This window comes from Limulus polyphemus, unplaced genomic scaffold, assembly GCF_000517525.1.
Source record: "Limulus polyphemus unplaced genomic scaffold, Limulus_polyphemus-2.1.2 Scaffold66, whole genome shotgun sequence".
NCBI classification, from domain to species: Eukaryota; Metazoa; Arthropoda; class Merostomata; order Xiphosura; family Limulidae; genus Limulus; species Limulus polyphemus.
Window position 1 is genome coordinate 977002 of NW_013665676.1, and position 17785 is coordinate 994786.

The 17785-nt window shown below is 31.8% G+C and overlaps 1 protein-coding gene across 5 annotated transcripts in view; it reads right to left on the reverse strand.

Moving 5' to 3' along the window:
• Positions 1 to 3873: 3873 nt before the first annotated feature.
• LOC106465151 (serine/threonine-protein kinase PAK mbt-like) overlaps positions 3874 to 17785 on the reverse strand; it is a 30413-nt gene continuing 16501 nt past the window's right edge. For 2 of the 5 annotated variants that reach the window (XM_022393483.1, XM_022393487.1), the window contains exons 9-12: positions 16505 to 16639; positions 12357 to 12593; positions 9867 to 10629; positions 3874 to 4517 (exon numbers count right to left, since the gene is read on the reverse strand). In XM_022393483.1, the coding sequence (XP_022249191.1) occupies positions 12432 to 12593; positions 16505 to 16639 (297 nt within the window). In that variant the 3' untranslated portion in view covers positions 3874 to 4517; positions 9867 to 10629; positions 12357 to 12431. The remainder of the gene's footprint in view (positions 4518 to 9866; positions 10630 to 12356; positions 12594 to 16504; positions 16640 to 17785) is intronic. The other 3 variants (XM_022393491.1, XM_022393498.1, XM_013925353.2) reach the window with 3 other exon arrangements.

Genomic DNA, 17785 nt, shown 5'->3' on the forward strand with positions numbered 1-17785 from the left:
TCTTAATAGCACAGTTTAAAGGGTTTTAAGGCCTTGTGCACAATAAATTTTCCCTTTCCTTAAACTTGACAGAATATGCGATATACTTTCTGTAATTATCATAACATCTCCTTATGTCAATAACAAGAGTTAAAACTTTCCCAGCAGAAAACACACAAGCACCACCTACAGTGCAAATATTTTGTTCTTGCCCTGATAATTTAACATTAATTTCACAAAATACTTCTACTAATCCATTTCAGTAAAAATACAAGCTGAGGAAGCATATTGGGCTGGTTCTGATTGTCACATATACCTACACTCGAACCTCGCTGAGGTTTCTTTTGTTCCTAAAGATCCTGTGCAAATGCACCGAGTACACAACGGTTAATCCGGACCTATTCGCACAGCTAAGTTATCTGTGGTGACGCATTTAACATACTTAAAAACGAAACCAGTATCTAATGGGGTGTATTCTTGATGAATTAGTGCCATATTACCATATTTATGAATGAAATATTGGACTTATTATTTGCATTTATTAAATGGAGGGAGAAAACAAGCATTTGACTGAAGAAAATAATTTGATTTTACACGTGAAAAAACAAACGGTATAAAATGCCACAACAGTGAGAAAAAGAAACGTATGTTTCTGTTGTAAAATTTGTATCCGGTGAATAAGTTATTTTTAAGTTAATGTTTATATTTCTCACTTATAAATTTTTAGACTATCTACTGAGAAGTTTCACTGTCTGTGACCAGTATTATCTATACGTGTATTGCCGTCGTCTCAATATGATGCCTAGTTACCGAGAAACGACCTTCTATTATTGTATATTAATTTTTACCTGTTCAAAATTAAACGACTCATTCCGACAGTATTAATCAGTTCTTATAGCACACTGACATGACTTCAGACGCTGGCCGTTCTGGTGGAAAAACTAAATTAACTAATTTCTTTTAAAAAACGCTTTTCACAAATGGAATAAAAACACATCCGACAGACGGCGTGTTTGGTTGGGATTACAGTGCTAGTAGCTTATGGCAATCTTTATTATTATCGCTAAAAATTATAACAAAATTATTCAGTTTAAAAGCTAATTTTAATGCAGTATGGAACTTTGTCGATATCCGGGTTATACAGGTCATCTTATCAATATTGTTATGGTTCCATAATTTAGCATTACTTAATTATCGCGTTTAACAAAGAATGTATTGTGTATTGAGGATTCTAAGTAGGTTCTGGCTGAAATGGAAGTGTATTTAACAATGCCATGGTAGTTTATATTAAATATATATTTTAATGATACCATGATAGTTTAAATTAGGTAATATTTTGACTGGTTGTTTTAAGAGATTTTTACTATGATGACACTTAGCTTTACGTCAGGGAAACCTTTATCTGTTGGCTAACCCTTAACCTACCCAACTTCAATATCACATAATCATAACGACAGAAACTACGGTACGAATCTCTCTTAACTTAGCAGTATACCATATTTTAACTAACCTTGACAAAAACAGGGACTTTTAAATTGATCCGTGAAAATAGTGTAGCCACCCTTATGTTTAAGGGACTTTAAATAGATAGTTTGAAACGTAGTCTCCCTGCAAAATGAATCTTTCAATTACATATCAGGGGGTTTATAAAGTGATATCCCAGAGGAAAAGAATTGAAGTGGAAGTTAAGTACCTATTTTTTCATTCCACTCTTTATGGCATTAATAAGAGAAGTTAGAACTCTTGTTTTTTTTTACTGATTATCCAAAATGCTGAACATTTTGTAAAACTTACTGTGGCACTTAGGTCAATAGTGTGTACAATCTTGGTCATCGATTAGTCCTGGACAATTACACTAAACTGTCAACATCATTCTATGTCAGTAGCATTGTCACCAAGTACATTCTTTAGGTTGATAGTAAAATCCTCACGATATTCACAAGTTCAAGGGATTTATGAATACATTAAGTAAAAACAACAACAAAGAAACATTTCCAACAACCACTCTCCTTCATGCTTTATTTGACATTGTTTTGTTAACCCTTTGTACTCATGTTATAATAGTAAAACTGTAAACCATAATAAAAAGCTTTGAAAATGAAGCTCCTGAAAGAACAAGTTAACAGTTTTGTAACATGAATTGTTACAGAGTCTGTAAATGCACAAACTACTTCAAACACTTTTTTCAAATAAATCTCAAATGCACTAACTACTCCACTATAGAACTCTTTTTTATTTATACAATTATTTCCACTAAAGTTAAAATAATGTGATTATTGAACACAAGAGTTTCTCTATTACTGAGTTGGTAAATTCAATCAATTGAAAGTGGTATTTTATATGGTGCCATTTTTTGATTATAGATATAACTATATATTTAAATCTTAAATGTATGTTAGATATTTCTATCTCCTCATAACCATGTTCTTCAGGCTTACGAGCCTACTCTGCTGTCATGTCTTCCATCTACTCAAGTGTGATAATAAAGTTGTGAACTGTACTTGGTTCTGTCCTCTGGTGGAAAAACTGCAGTTATTTGTAGCTTCATTACCTTACAAATATTGACTCTCATAAAATAGTCACTATAAGAATGGTGAATATTAAGTGTCTATACAAAATTATTTACTAGGTACATTAATTTCCAGAAAGTAGCTCCAAAACAAGCAGAAATTTATTAATTGAAATACAAGAAAGAGTGCAGACAATTATAGTGACATACATGAGTATAAAACTGAATTTAATGTAATGTCATTTGTTGATGATATCTGTCCTTACACTACCACATAAAGGTGCAAATGATACTAAGAAACACCCAATAAAACCCTAGCTCTTTCTGTCCCCCTGTTAAAAAAGTTACTTTTATCAGATTTTGGTATGAGGTATGATGTAAGGTGCCCAAAATCAGAAGAAACAATATTTTCATTTTTTAAAAGACAAATTTGGAAAAAGTTATAATTTAAATGTAAAATCAAATGCATTTTATCACTGAAAACTCTACTTTGTGAAATTTTAATTAGTGTCAATGCCATTTTTTTTTTCAATCCACAGAATGTTGATTGTTTATACAGGGTTATTAGCAAAAAAAAATATATGACAAATAAATATGTAAGACTGTGTGTAGTTTAGTGGCAAGCAATTCAGATTATGAACCCAAGAGTTTTTAGTTTACATACCTGTTGCTTCAAAATCTTGCTATGCACATTTGGGTCATTAGTGAGTTATAAGAGTAACAATCAAATCTGAATGTATGATTAGGTGGAGTCCAAGAGTTGATGTTGAGTGCTGTTGCCTTGCTGCTTCCCCTCTAGCCTATCAGTAAGAAATTAGTGGCAGCTAACCCTTGTGTAGCTTTGTGTAAATATCCAAAACAAACATTGTAAAATAATTTACTTGAAACTAAAATCTCTACCTACATTCACACCTTAAAGTGCAAGATTAATGATGATATCATATGTGGTTATTAGTTTAGTAAAAATACAAGTGTGAGTAACTATCATTGAGAATTAAAGTTATTTTTGCTCATGGCAAGCAAAACAAACCTCACAAATACTTTTAAAATGTGGATATTCAAATATGTACACACAGGAGGAAATCTACATGTGTGTTTTAATGTTACAAGATTTTTATAGTTCTCAGGATGGACTAATGTTAATCAACATTACATGAGCACCTTGTAACCAATAGGAGAGTTCAAGATATAGTACTTCACATAAGTGTTTAAGCTCAGTTTGAGAAATATTACTCGTTCATTTAAGACCCTTAACTTTACATTGGTTGCTGTCACTGATAAAAATGTTTCCATTATATGTTATATCAACTATTCTAAATACTCCTACATTTAGTGAGTTGGGTAAATAAATACTGACAAATATATTTTGTTATGAACACCATGTATTGGTTAATTCATTATTGATAATTTCTACAGGTAGTGTCTCATGTGAAACAGTATCCTTCTAAATCACAATGTTGCTTCATTATATTACTCTATACACATGTACAATATAAAAGTACATGAGCATGTCCATCTAAATAATTTAGACTGTTTATATATCATAAAGCATATAAAAACCTGTACTACCTAAACTGATGTAGTGACACTGTGGTTCATTAAATCCAATCACAATTTACAGAATAAAACTGTTCAGTATTCAAATGGTTGAAGAGAATCTTGGGATAAAAGAATTCAAACATTAAGGTAATATGATTCATAGAACTGAATCACTGAAGTTTGAATTTCTAAAACTATAGTAAAAAAGGTAGTACTGATAACTATTAAAATACAAAGAACTTGAGTATAACTTTAGGATTTGTAGAGGGCTATTCAACAAACATAACTAAGAATCTGGATGTATATACATTGGTAAATTCAGCTTTATTGCAAAAAATAAAAATAATAACAGTATTTAAAAAGTAATATTATAAGTTACAGTGTTCTCCCCATAATCTTATTTTACCTCATTACAGAGTTGCATATTTTCACTTTTAACTACTGAAACACAAGTTGTGTACTTTGAGGGAGAGCTTCGAAAATGAAGTTCCTGAAAGAACAAGTTAACAGTTTTATAACCTGAACCATTACAGAGTCTGTAAATGCACAAACAAATCCAAACACTTTTTCAAAGAAATTTAAAAATCACTAAATCCTTCACTGAAAAGCTTCTTGATTGCTATTGTTTAAGATTAAAGAGATGATTAGTAGACAAGAAAGAAGCTGATAAATTATGTTTTTTTTTACAGACTCGGTGCTAAGTCAACCAATATGTGTATATAACAGTGCTCAAGGAAAGAAATAAACATTTAAACATTTTACATGCAGTAATTACTTTGATATCAACAAACCAGTGTATTTATATAAACAATATAAACTTAAATATTAAGAGCTGGGTACCTAGTTTCCTAGTGATATTTATTATACACATAACAACTGTTTTGTTTCATGTCATGGTGATCATCAAATATGGTATTAATGTTATAAAGAACCTGCTCTTGTAGTTTTTATTTATTTATACATGTTTAATCATTACTTTCCTTCAAAGTAACAGACACATTTTCATTCTATTTCTCAATACCAGAACTTCATTTTTAAGAACAGCTTGAATCTCATCATACTGAAATACATTAAATGAATGCGTTCTAATTTCTATTAAATGTCAGAGCTCTGGCAATGACCTATATAAATTTCTGTGGTATGTTTAACACCAAAACTTATTTTTCTCATGTTATTCACTTTTTTTGAAAATGCAATGTATCTGTTATCAATTCTAAATATCTATTCTCAGAAGAAAACAATAAAAAATCTGTATCATTCCTCACAAAATAGGCACTTTAGGAAAACAAATAATTATATTACAATATTAACAAAAACAAAACTACTGTTTCCATCAATGAGCAAAATGGACAGAAGAAAATCAACTATTATGTTTAACAAATATACTTATAGGCAACATCCTTCGAACACAAAGTATTTCAGTGTTTTTATACTTACCAGTATTCAGCAATGATTATCATTGTTTTAATCAGTAGGGTTAAATATCTTAATATATAAAATAAAGGTAAAAAATATGGACCATTTTTTTTACCAGATTCTGATTAAAGTACTTTTTTTTTTTTTGAAAATAGGCAACATTACTTGATAATAGTGTCCTCATAATAAAAACATTATTAGAATCAGAACACCAAGGGCTGGATTAAGTATTCTTGATGCATTAGGTACAGAAGGTCTTGTCTCCTATAATAGTTTCATTATATATATATATATATATATATATCCATACCTACAAGTTATTTTAATATTTTTGGACATTACAGTGCCACCTTTTACCTGCAATTATTAATCCTTTGAGTGCATAATTAAATTTTGGGTGGTTCTCGAAAAGTGTCAATTATCCACTAAAGGATGAAATGTAGAATTTGACCTTTTTTAGTACTTTTTAATATCAAAATCCACTAGTTGTGCTTTTGATATATGCATGCATGGAAGTAAGGTGGGAAATTCAAGAAGTATCTCAATTGTCGCAATATGACGAAAAGTTTTTGTGACAGCATGGGGTAAACCTGCTTGTCGCACCAATCGGTTATAAATGTCAAGTCAGATAAATCCGATTATAGCATCCAAAGGGTTAAAGAAGAGAGTGTCTATAATAGCTGTAATAAGACTGTTACAGAACAACACTGTAAGAAAATATGCCTTTATTCAATTTTTAATTATATTTTTGGGAGCATCTGGGCCAGGCCCTATAGGTTCGTATGTCAATCTGATTCAGAAAATACCATGTTTGATAATATGGATATCTTACTTAAAAAGAGCATGGTATTATGATAACTTCAATGACAGAATTAAGCCTGGTGCCATATTAGTTTTTATTTTATTAAAAATGGTTAAAAGTGTCAGTAAATCAAATTTAGTTCAGTATAAAAACAACAATAATATATCTGGCCTATAATCAGCAAGATCTAGTGATTACACTTACTGCATATAATCGATGGGTTGATGTTAGGCTAGTCTCATATAAGCATTTTTCTTTTGTAATTGAAGTCAATGTTACAACTTGATATGTTACAAATTAAGAAAGTTGAAACATCTCTGTTACCCTTTTCATTACAGATTGTCTCATGATTCCTGTAACTTGAATGCTTAGCAGGATAAATTAACAATAAAGAGACTACCAAATTACTTTTATCACTATTACTCTGATGCTCAAGATGCTGTTGACTCTAATAAAAAGAAATATTCTAATAAATGTATGGCTCTCACAAAAAAGTGTTCTCTCTGCCACTTAACACACTGTAGCCATATAATACCAAACCTATCACGACTTTCAGATCACAAGTCACCCATCTTCTCCCTACGTTGCAACAGAATAATATAAAGCTTTTCTAGTATTTTTACCCATTATTGAAACTACTTGTTACACCACTCACTCTTGTCTACATATTGTAATTATATATATCATAAAATAGTTTATCCCACTCATTCTTCTCCATACATTGTAACCATGTACATCATAAAGCAGCTTGTTATCCCACCTACTCTTCTCTACATATGTATCACAAAACAGCTTACTAACTACCCACTCTTCTCTACATATTGTAACCATACATATCATAAAGCAGCTTGTTATCCCACCTACTCTTGTCTACATATTGTTACTATGTGTATCATGAAACAGCTTGTTATTCCCTCCACTCTTCTCTACATATTGTAACCATACATATCATAAAGCAGCTTGTTATCCCACCTACTCTTCTCTACATATGTATCACAAAACAGCTTACTAACTACCCACTCTTGTCTACATATTGTTACTGTGTATCATGAAACAGCTTGTTATTCCCTCCACTCTTCTCTACATATTGTAACCATACATATCATAAAGCAGCTTGTTATAACATAATTTATTATCCTAACACATTTTCTTTTTCACAACAGTTTAAGACGTAATAAAACATTTACAGAAGTAACTCTCTAAATGAGCTTCTGTAGTAAAATGACTTTATACAATATATTTCGATACATGAATTTTTACACAAAAGAAAAGTTTTCTAAAAATAGTTCACCCATTCAGTTATTGTTTACAGACATACAATTTACTCAGAGTACAATATACTTAAAATGTCATTTTAGTTTTACAAGTACTATCCATTGATTTCAGGTTCTTGACTTTGTGTACATGTTCAGAGCTTTGATAAATTATACATCTGCACATGCTGTCAAACAGCAAAAATATAGGCTTGATGAAACTTGAAAAAAAAACAGGATAGATACACGTTACAAAACATGGATAGAAAAGATTAAATGAAACTTATTTCCTGATGATACTGTAATGTCAAAATAAAATCAACATGATCATCAGTATTAGCATAAAAATAATAAAAAAGTACAAGATTATACGTTTTTGATGAACTACACCTAAGGCACTAGGCAAAGATATGTAATAAAGTGAAATTCTATTCTGATATGTAATAACCGAAAGTGAACTTCTATTCCGATATGTAATAACCGAAAGTGAAATTCTACTAGCCCAACATTTTTTTCCCACTATAATGATTAAATTCTTACACTTTGCAAATATATACATACATATTCTTTGCAATGATTTTTTTCCACAGTGTAATAAAACTAAAATTAATATAATTTATTACAGCATGTGTTGCACAGTTGTAAAATTTATGAACTGGTTAAACAGAGTATACATGTGATAGACTGGTAATTCCTAACCTATCGAAAATAAAACAACTTAATTCAAAATATATAAAAACATAAAATCCCTGTGTATGTTATCCAGTCTACATATATGATGAAATCAAAACAACCACATGGTGATTTGACATTTGAAACACCTTACTTTTTCCATTGTACCTAGGAAAAAGGATGTGGATTCAAAGTCATTTCTCCTAAACACACGTTTCATCTTTTATCAATAAAACGTTACAAGTTAATTATTAAAATCCCTGCAAAAAATTAATCATATAAATTAAAAAGTGTTATAAATGCAAAACTAAATAATTTGATATTTGAACTTATAAGTTGGTATAATCGAGTCATGCATGTATTTGATACCACGCTTACGATGAATTAGCCTGTCATTGGTAAAAAAGGCTACCAATCTTACATATCTTTCACTGACAATAGATATTTAATGAGTTTAAAGAAGAAATAACAACAGATAACATTTTTTTTTAATTTTAATAATTAAACATAGAGTTGGATGTTACTCATATTTCATGGAAGTAGAACTGACTTAGCTTTGGGCTAGCATGTGTGGAATTCACAGTAGCCCAAACATAAAGTTTGGTAGTCCTGTGCATACACCTGACAATACACATTACATAAAACCAATAATGCATATATTAATTACAATTTTAGACAGGATTAATGCTGTGGTGTATGCTCTAACACACTTTTTTTGTTGTTAGAGCTTTTCAATAAATATAACAGTAACAATAACAAGTATTTTAGTCAATAAGCATAGTACATTAAAGGAATGTTTTATTGGTAAACCTTTATTAACTCCATATGGCTTATTCTCACATTATCTACATGTTTTATTGTTTTACTCCTGATTAGGTACTTGGAGTATTTAGCTTCTTAACTGCCAAGTAGTTTTTGTTTATCCAAATGTAACCACTAACAAAGAAAGAATAAACTATGTCCTTTTCACTATCTGTCCGGCTTTCAGATCATTTATCTTGAAAATCATCAAATGTTTTCTTAAAATCTTGATAATAAACAAGTTAAATGAGAACAGTCAACAAACAGTAGAGTCTAATCCAGCATCCAAATATCTATCTACTAATACCCGAGAACTACAGTTTTAGGTGTGAATATTTTACACGTGAATCCCTTGCAAGTTTTGTTTTCCAAACCTGGTGGTAGGTTTTCAGGTTTATAGTTGCGACAAAAAAATACAGGCCCAAAAAGAAAAAGATGTACAATTTACGAAATTACTCATATTTTCAAGTTCGTAATTAAGTTTAAAAAAACTTGAATTTAATAATTTTATACAAAATTCATGATTTGGCCATGAATATATTAAAAATGAAAAAAAAAAGGTACTTAAAGACAGTTGGTAACAACACAACCTTGAGCACCATTTGTAAGACATTTACATATTTTACCTAGCTGTAATATATCATGATTTATTAAACATGTTTTAATGTCCTTTCCTCACTGCTATATATACCTGTACATGTTAATAAAACATATATATGTTTCTTTCCAGTCTTATAGGTGAGGTTGGTTTCAAGTAACAACTTTAACACTTGCTTAGGCAAAAGCAAAAAAATATCAATCAACTTTTATCTGAATTAATAGATTTAATTAACCTTAAGTGTTTTATAAGAAATTGAGAAGAAATACAATTAAAACCTCATGCTTTGTTATCTACCTTAAGTTTGAGTTGTGTACGATTTCTATACTTGCATGACATCAGTGAATGAGATCCACCTGATGTCTTTTGTAGTTTACATATGCAGCTTATAATGCATGCTGTACTAAGTCTCAGCTACATGTAACTACAATACCAGAAAAAAAATATGTCAATATAAACAATTCTCTCATACATGAACTAAATTACTTTATAAATTGAACACTACTTACAGAAAATCAAGTCTTAGTGAAAAAACAAATGACATGATAAATGATGCTTTGCAGAAAATAAAATAACAAATCAAGTAGATGCATCTCATCTCACTAGTGGACATATCCAATATTGTATATTTTGATTTTTTGTGATACAACATTCAAATTCACTTAGCATATTAAAAACATGCACACAATGCTTTGTGTTTCTCAACTGTTGTAACATAATAAAGCTTTATACTACAGATTAAAGTTATTTACATTTAGTTAGGCTGACAAGTTAGAAAAATAACAAGGGTGTAATAGCTCAAATACAGCAGAAACTTAACATTTGGGAGTACCTTTTACAGAATTTCGATAACAACTCAAGAATACAATTACATTGACAAACAGATTAAAATTATCACACATATATATACCACTTTTTGAATAAAAACTTACGTGATTGTCAGTTTTCTCTTAAACCCTCTTGTGATAAAGTTACTGGTAAATGAATGGTATAACCTGTTTTGATCACATCATTAACCACTACATTGAGTCCGTCTTAGCACTTAACCTCTCATCTCCCCCTATAAAAACCCAACAAATTTTCCACAAATAACAGACATGCATAAAAATCAGTAACAACTGTTTACCCCACAACGATCTAAAGTGTTTAAAATATAACCAAAATATGCAATTCAGATCAGACATTTGCTGGTTTAAGAAAACAATGGTACCTACAAATTCTTTCAGTGTCAAGATTACAAACTCAAATAAACAGAATGTTTCTTCTTTGTAAACAAATAAAGTTAATTCCTTTTCTATTTAAAACTAATTTACAACAGAAATGAATAACTTTTACCAGTTAGTGATAAATATCAATTGAATATATTTTCATAATAAAAGAAAGTACGTATTTCACCAATACTAGAAGTTAATACTTTTTAATGATAATTTTACTTGTTCACAGTAAAAAGGATATTCTTACTGGCATAAAAAATTCCCTCAAAAGGTGTCTTCTGACCAACTACTACACTTATATTTACAAACCAATAAACATAGAATCAAATCTCCAGCTAAGGAACACTTATTTTCTTAGCTTTAAAGTTTCACTCATCTCTCAGGTTAAAAAGATGTACAGACAGACACACACACACACACACATGCATAAGTAAGAGTATTAAATTTTTAAAGATTAAAGGTACTGCTATTACATTTGAATTAGAACTTACAGTCAACTCTACTTTAGACTCACTACCAGTATCTATTAACAGAACACTAACTAATAAATTAACCATTTATTTTTAACAACTAGGATTCGATCAAAGATTATATAAAGTAGTTTATTGGCTAAAAGCCTATGTTCATCCTTTGTAATTCCTTTTGGTCTGAATTGGAATTTGAGGTTTAAAAGCATCTTGTATTAAAAATTCAAAACAATTTAAAAAGATCTTAAAATCAATGGAAGGTGCATACACACATAACTTTTGTATCAGCTGTCAATATTCATAAATCCAGCCAATAAGAACTTGCAACCTAGACCCAACCATGAAAACATAAATAATTATTTTCTACAGATGGCTGACAAACAAATGTGAAATTTCATAAATTTTTAACTGTTGCAACTTCTAGTTTTATAGACTGTTTTAAAGTTTCCCAGTGAGGTCTTATAAAAACACTCTTTTGAAATTACCTCTGGATTTAGTTAATATATTCATAAATTATGTGTTTATATTGTATTTCTTCAAGCAGGCTATGTGGTAAAAGATAAATTAACAAAAATATTACACAAATATTTCTATCAAGTACACTGAAACCTTATTATACTGCAAAAAATATAATAACAAACATGATGCTTTTAAAGTCAGATGTATTCATACTGTACATATACTAAATTGTAAACAGCACAATCACAAAAATACGATTAAAAAAAAAAACTTTGCTGAAGAACACACTTCTTAAAACGCAATACTGAACACCCACATAATCACAAGTTACTTGCATTAGCTGGAATTGGAGTTTTAGTCTTTTACGAAAACAATTCAGTAGCAGTTCAGACACTACCTACAGATGCAGTCACATGGGTTCATTCTAAAGGATTTCAAGTGGGACATTGTGAAAAAATGATCCACAGAAGCACACAAAACTCGATTTTTAGTTCTGAAGAACAATGTAGATAATATATATATCTTATAAAACACTTTTTGGTCAGAAACTTGGCACATGACGCCTTGTAGACCACACCAGAAAATAACAGAGCATAAAAAAGTATTTAAACTTTAATAATCTACTAAAGTAAGCAGCCAATCCCTACCTTCCTTCCTTCTGACTACACATGTTAGGTGAATAGATTCTTGTATTCAGTAAATCCTACAAGATTTGCACAACCTTAGCAAGGACTGTGGCGAAAGCTTCTCATCAAGGGAACAAGCAAACTAGGAGGTCCAGCCTGCCTCAGAAATGGATGCTGAAGTAATTCATAAGCTGTGGCTCTCTGAGAAGGGTCTCTGATGAGCATTTTTTCCAGGAACCCCTGCAACCTTGGAGACACCTAAAAGAATATGATTTGCCTTTTTAGACAACACAGTTTTTCAAAAGTCATTTCATAATAAATTAACTACTTATATCATTTCTCAAAAACCTTGATATCTAGGAATCTACAACTCTTTCGAATTGTTTTATGCACACACTGACACTTCAAGCAAAAGGATGTTCCACAGTATCATCAGCTTGAAAAAACATTCAACTGAACTTCAGAGATATGTTAATATTACTCAATAATTTATAAATGCAAAGTTTTATAGACTCACACATATATAAAAACAAAATCTTTATATTTCATGCTTGAGAAAAATTAAAAATTCAAATCAGGTAGCCTTAACTCTGAAATACTGAAAGCCAGATACCCACACTGTGAAGGAGGTGGGAACCAGTGAACATCAAAAGAAACTTGAAAAAAGAACAACAAGCTACAGGTCATGAAGATAATAACCTAGAATGAGAGAAGTATGTAATCAAGTGAGCCTGAGTAAAATCCAAAGCCAGAAAATAATTTGCAAAATTGGAATCAAGGGAGAATAAGTAGAAAAGACCAGTTTCATAAGAATATTAGACCTAAAGGACACTCAGAAAGAAGACATTTTTCTTAGTGGGGTAACTCTTCACCCAATGACACCCTTTAATTCAGGCAAAGGGATCAGTTTTGTGAGCAGTAATGTTGTATTGAACCTGTAGAGCCAACAATGTGACACAGATGTTGGCATAAACAGGTAGGAGGAATACTATATGTCCCACTCTTGCAGTAGAAGGTTCTCATGGGAGCAGCCCAGATATGTATTATAAAAACATTTACTCCAGGAGCATTAACTCTTTTACATCCATAACTAAAATAGCCAATGAATCAAACAACTGGTCAATTTAGTGGTGCTCAAGTAGAACAGAAGAAACACAGAAGTACTTCCTAGGGATGGACTCGGTGTCAGGACAGTCCAATTGGACACATAAAAACATAAATAAATAAGAATCAAAAACAGATGACCACCATCCTGGTTGGAGCTTAGACATCTAGCAATAACAGTGGTCCTGTTTCTGACATCTCTAATACCATGCAAGGATGTGCATCCATCCACAAGTGGGAAAGGTACCCATTGTGGCATCATAAGGTACCAGATGGCACCCTCTGTTCACTTCCAAAGGGGAATACCCACTCATGGAGCTTCAGCGTATAGGTTGGAATTTGTCTATGATAAACACATAGGGATATGTGACATGAGAGAGCCTTGATTGGATGAATCAATATAAATACAGATTCTAAATGCATAAGAAGAGACTGTATTCAATTATTGTATCATTAGTTTCTTTTGTACTGATCACAATCTTAGACACCCTGGAAATAATTAATAATGGGTGTTGGGCAAACTATACAAAAAATTCACAAGAGACAGATTCTATCAAACCTGAAGAATAGCCACGGGGGCAAATGGAATCCTAAAACTGAAAATACAGTGATGTGAGTAAAGTACGATAGCATAACAAATAGAAGGAGAATCAAGGTTAGCCTGAGTAGGCAACACAACAGAAGAAAAAACAGTGATAATCATCTCTTACAGCCCAAATCTCTAACAGAAAATAAGCACAAAGCTTTACTGGAAAGGACAAACATTAGTGGCAAAAAAACCTGAATATCTCTTTCCTGAAGCAAGTAACAAAACAAACTTCTGGGAAAGATGGTAGACAGACTTAAATCCCACTGAGGACAATGTCTAGACACTTATGGGAGGCACAATATAAAAAAAAGGGATTCTGACAAGAACTGAAAAAAATATATAGGGCTACAAGAGGCACATGACTTCTGTGACACCTGAAAGTGGCTGAGAGTGTAGCTCTGTAGCCTGTACGAGAAACAGACAAGCCTTGACATTAAAGAGATGCATCTAAAAAATGAGGCAAGCCATTAATGAGTTGGAGAAAGACAGGAAACTGAATTCCACAGGAACCAACACTGAAAGATAGACCAACAAGACTGGTATACTACCAGGAAGGAACATCTGCAAGAATGTGACAAAATTTGAGCAACCTAAGAAGAAAAGTCAGTTGCATTTACAAAAGACCACACAACAAACAGCTATGAAGTTGTAGATGAAAAATGTTATTGTGGAAGATGTAACAAAAAAGTAATAGAATATGATCTCTCTGAGATGTTGGCCTGCTCCATCATGGGGCAATAATAAGAGCTGGACAATGGGACCATTTGATCTTGGACAATACCTAAGAAAGATGATAAAGAGGGTAGTCATAGAGAATAAAATTTTTCCAAGATGAATTCAAAGAATCCAAAGCTAGAGAAGCTGGACCCAGAACTGGAAACCAGCAAAACATCAAAAGATGATGCACTGCCACCGAGAATGTATCAAATATATGACAACTGAACCACAATCAACGAAATATCAGAAGAAGAACAAGAGAAAGAAAGAAAGAAAATGGTAGTTGTTACAAATTAAAGCATCCATATTACTGTGGTACCCACTATAAATATTAGTATACAATGGCATGAATGCATTGAAGTATCCGAGCCGACGGTGCAACTACAATCAGCACTGCATCCTATAGGCAAAAAATGCATAAGTAAGGCTACCAACCAATTAATTCTAATAGTGACAGAAATAGTTACATCAGAAAGAATGCTTCAACAAAGTGAATAGCCCAACTGCCAAAAATAAAATTTTAATTTTATCAGGAAAGTAGAGCTTACATAAGATCCCCTGGTGCTTTTATAATAAGTGATGTGGAAGGTGGTAGAGTGGAAGATCTTATGCAAGTTTCAGGGGATTGGTTTGAGTTATGAATGAGTTCCATTAGGCTGTAATAGTTTTAATTTTATTATTCAGATCAAAACAGATATAAAGTGTGTCTTCGGGACCTAATGTGATATATTCAAAATGTATGCTCATTTTCAGTTCAAACAAGGTAGTCATTTCTACCTCGAACATTTATTAGTAAACAATGTTAAGTTACTTTGCACTGACTTTTACTCACTCAATCCCTTCCTTCCTGAGAATCCTTTTTGAGATATATTCCCGTTATTAATTGCTTGTTTTGAATTTCGTTCAAAGCCACACGAGCCTATCTGCACTACCCATCACTAATTTAGCAGTGAAAGACTAGAGGTAAAGCAGCTAGTCATCACCACCCACCGCCAACTCTTGGGCTACTCTTTAACCAACGAATAGTGGGATTGACTGTCACATTATAATGCCCCACAGCTGAAAGGGCGAATATGTTTGGTGGGACAGGGATTCAAATTCACGACCCTCAGATTGTGAGTCAAACACCCTAACCACCTGGCCATGCCAGGCCCTCCTGTTATTGAAGTTTTAGCATCCTACCTTACAATAAATCAAATATATCCTGAGTTCCTGAAAAGTTGGATACCAAAATTTTAAATTATTCTTCCATTACCAGTCTTCATTGTCATCATTAAGTAATAATGGATAATGTCAGTGGCCATAACACCCAAATGTGTTAGTGACATTCCCAACACAAAATGCTGATGACAATGTAAAACTCACCAACAATGTTTCAACCAACTCCTACTGCCTTTAGCTGTCTGTAACCATGAGTGGGAAGGAAGTTACCCTTAATGTTTAGATATAACCTTAAAGTAGAATTAAACTGCCCTATAATTCTACAATGCAAAACTCCCAACTCCATAATTTTATATAAAAAACAAAAGATATTCTTATGACAGAAATAAACTGCCCTATATTTCCACAAAACTTCCAATCTCCACCTTTTTATTTAATAATTAGTGGTATTAAACAGAACTAAAAACCCTTACCTTAACAGTTCTTAAACCCCATCCTCCTCCCTTTATCTTGAAAAATTTGTTCAAGTATATAGACTAAAACAACTGGCATATATGTTGATATATATATATATAAAACTCTAGAGTAAATGCTTTACCTTGTGAGTGTTTTTCAGTTTTGGAGGTGGCATATCACGTATCCTTCTCATAGCTTGTAAAGGAGGTTCATTAAAAAAAGGCGGCTCTCCATCAACCATCTCAATCACCATGATGCCCAAAGACCATATGTCTACCTAATAAGGCATTAAAATTAAGAGACATACAAAACAATGCCTTCCATCACTTTTGAGCATATTCCATAAATGTCATTGTTTTCATTACCTGATAAAAAAAGAACCTAAAGGCAGTTTACATTTCATAAAATGCTATTTATTGTAGACACATATATGTTATCACTTTTGTTAGTGTTAGCACAAATGATCACATATAAAGTGTAACAGACTTAAAATAAGATCCAAAACTTGAGCGCTTTTGAATTGAAAAATAGTCAACTATTCGAAAGCACTCGAGTTTTGGGTCTTATTTTAAGTCTATGTTATCACTTTTATGTTCAACAACTTGGAATTGAAATTCTACACTTGATTTATGCCTACACTTTATACCAAGGGGCATATTCGAGGAATGTTTGGAGTGTGTGAAAATGAACACTCTTTTGAACAACAAATAAATATTAATTCCACAAGATTCCATATCTATTTGTAGGTTACAGAAAAACCAATACATCATTAGTACAGTCGTAATAATGGCCTGAATTGCCAAATACCATACCATTATACACAATGCTAATTAGTTAAAAGATACTTGGATATAAATATATCTAAGAAAGATGCATCATAAACAAATTCCCCATCCCCTAACAGAGGAAAATCATTCCCAAGACAATCCTCGTGATGCCCAAGATACCATCAATTTTTTTGACTGCAGTTTGACTTGATACCTTTTCACAGGTATAAAAGATAATCCAGGTATCACTTTTGGAGCTATATAACAGAAAAACAGTGTGGCAATTAACAGTTTTGGATTTTGATGTATTACCTCAACTAGATCACAATTGTGATAATACAAATTGTAATACTAAATGAGGATATCACTTGTATATTCAACATCTTACCTAAGCTTCGTATGAAAACCTAGAGTTTTCAATATGGCCATACAGTCTTAAATATTAAGTGAGAACATCAGATGTACATTTTCACATCTTCCCTCAACCTTACACGTATATAAGCAAAATGTAGGTTTATCAGTTTTGTTTGAAGTTAAGCACAAAGCCACACAATGGACTATCTGTGCTCTTCTGACCATGGGTATCGAAACCCAGTTTCTTGCACTGTAAGTCCGCAGACATACCACTGCACCACTGGGGAGCATGTTTATCATCT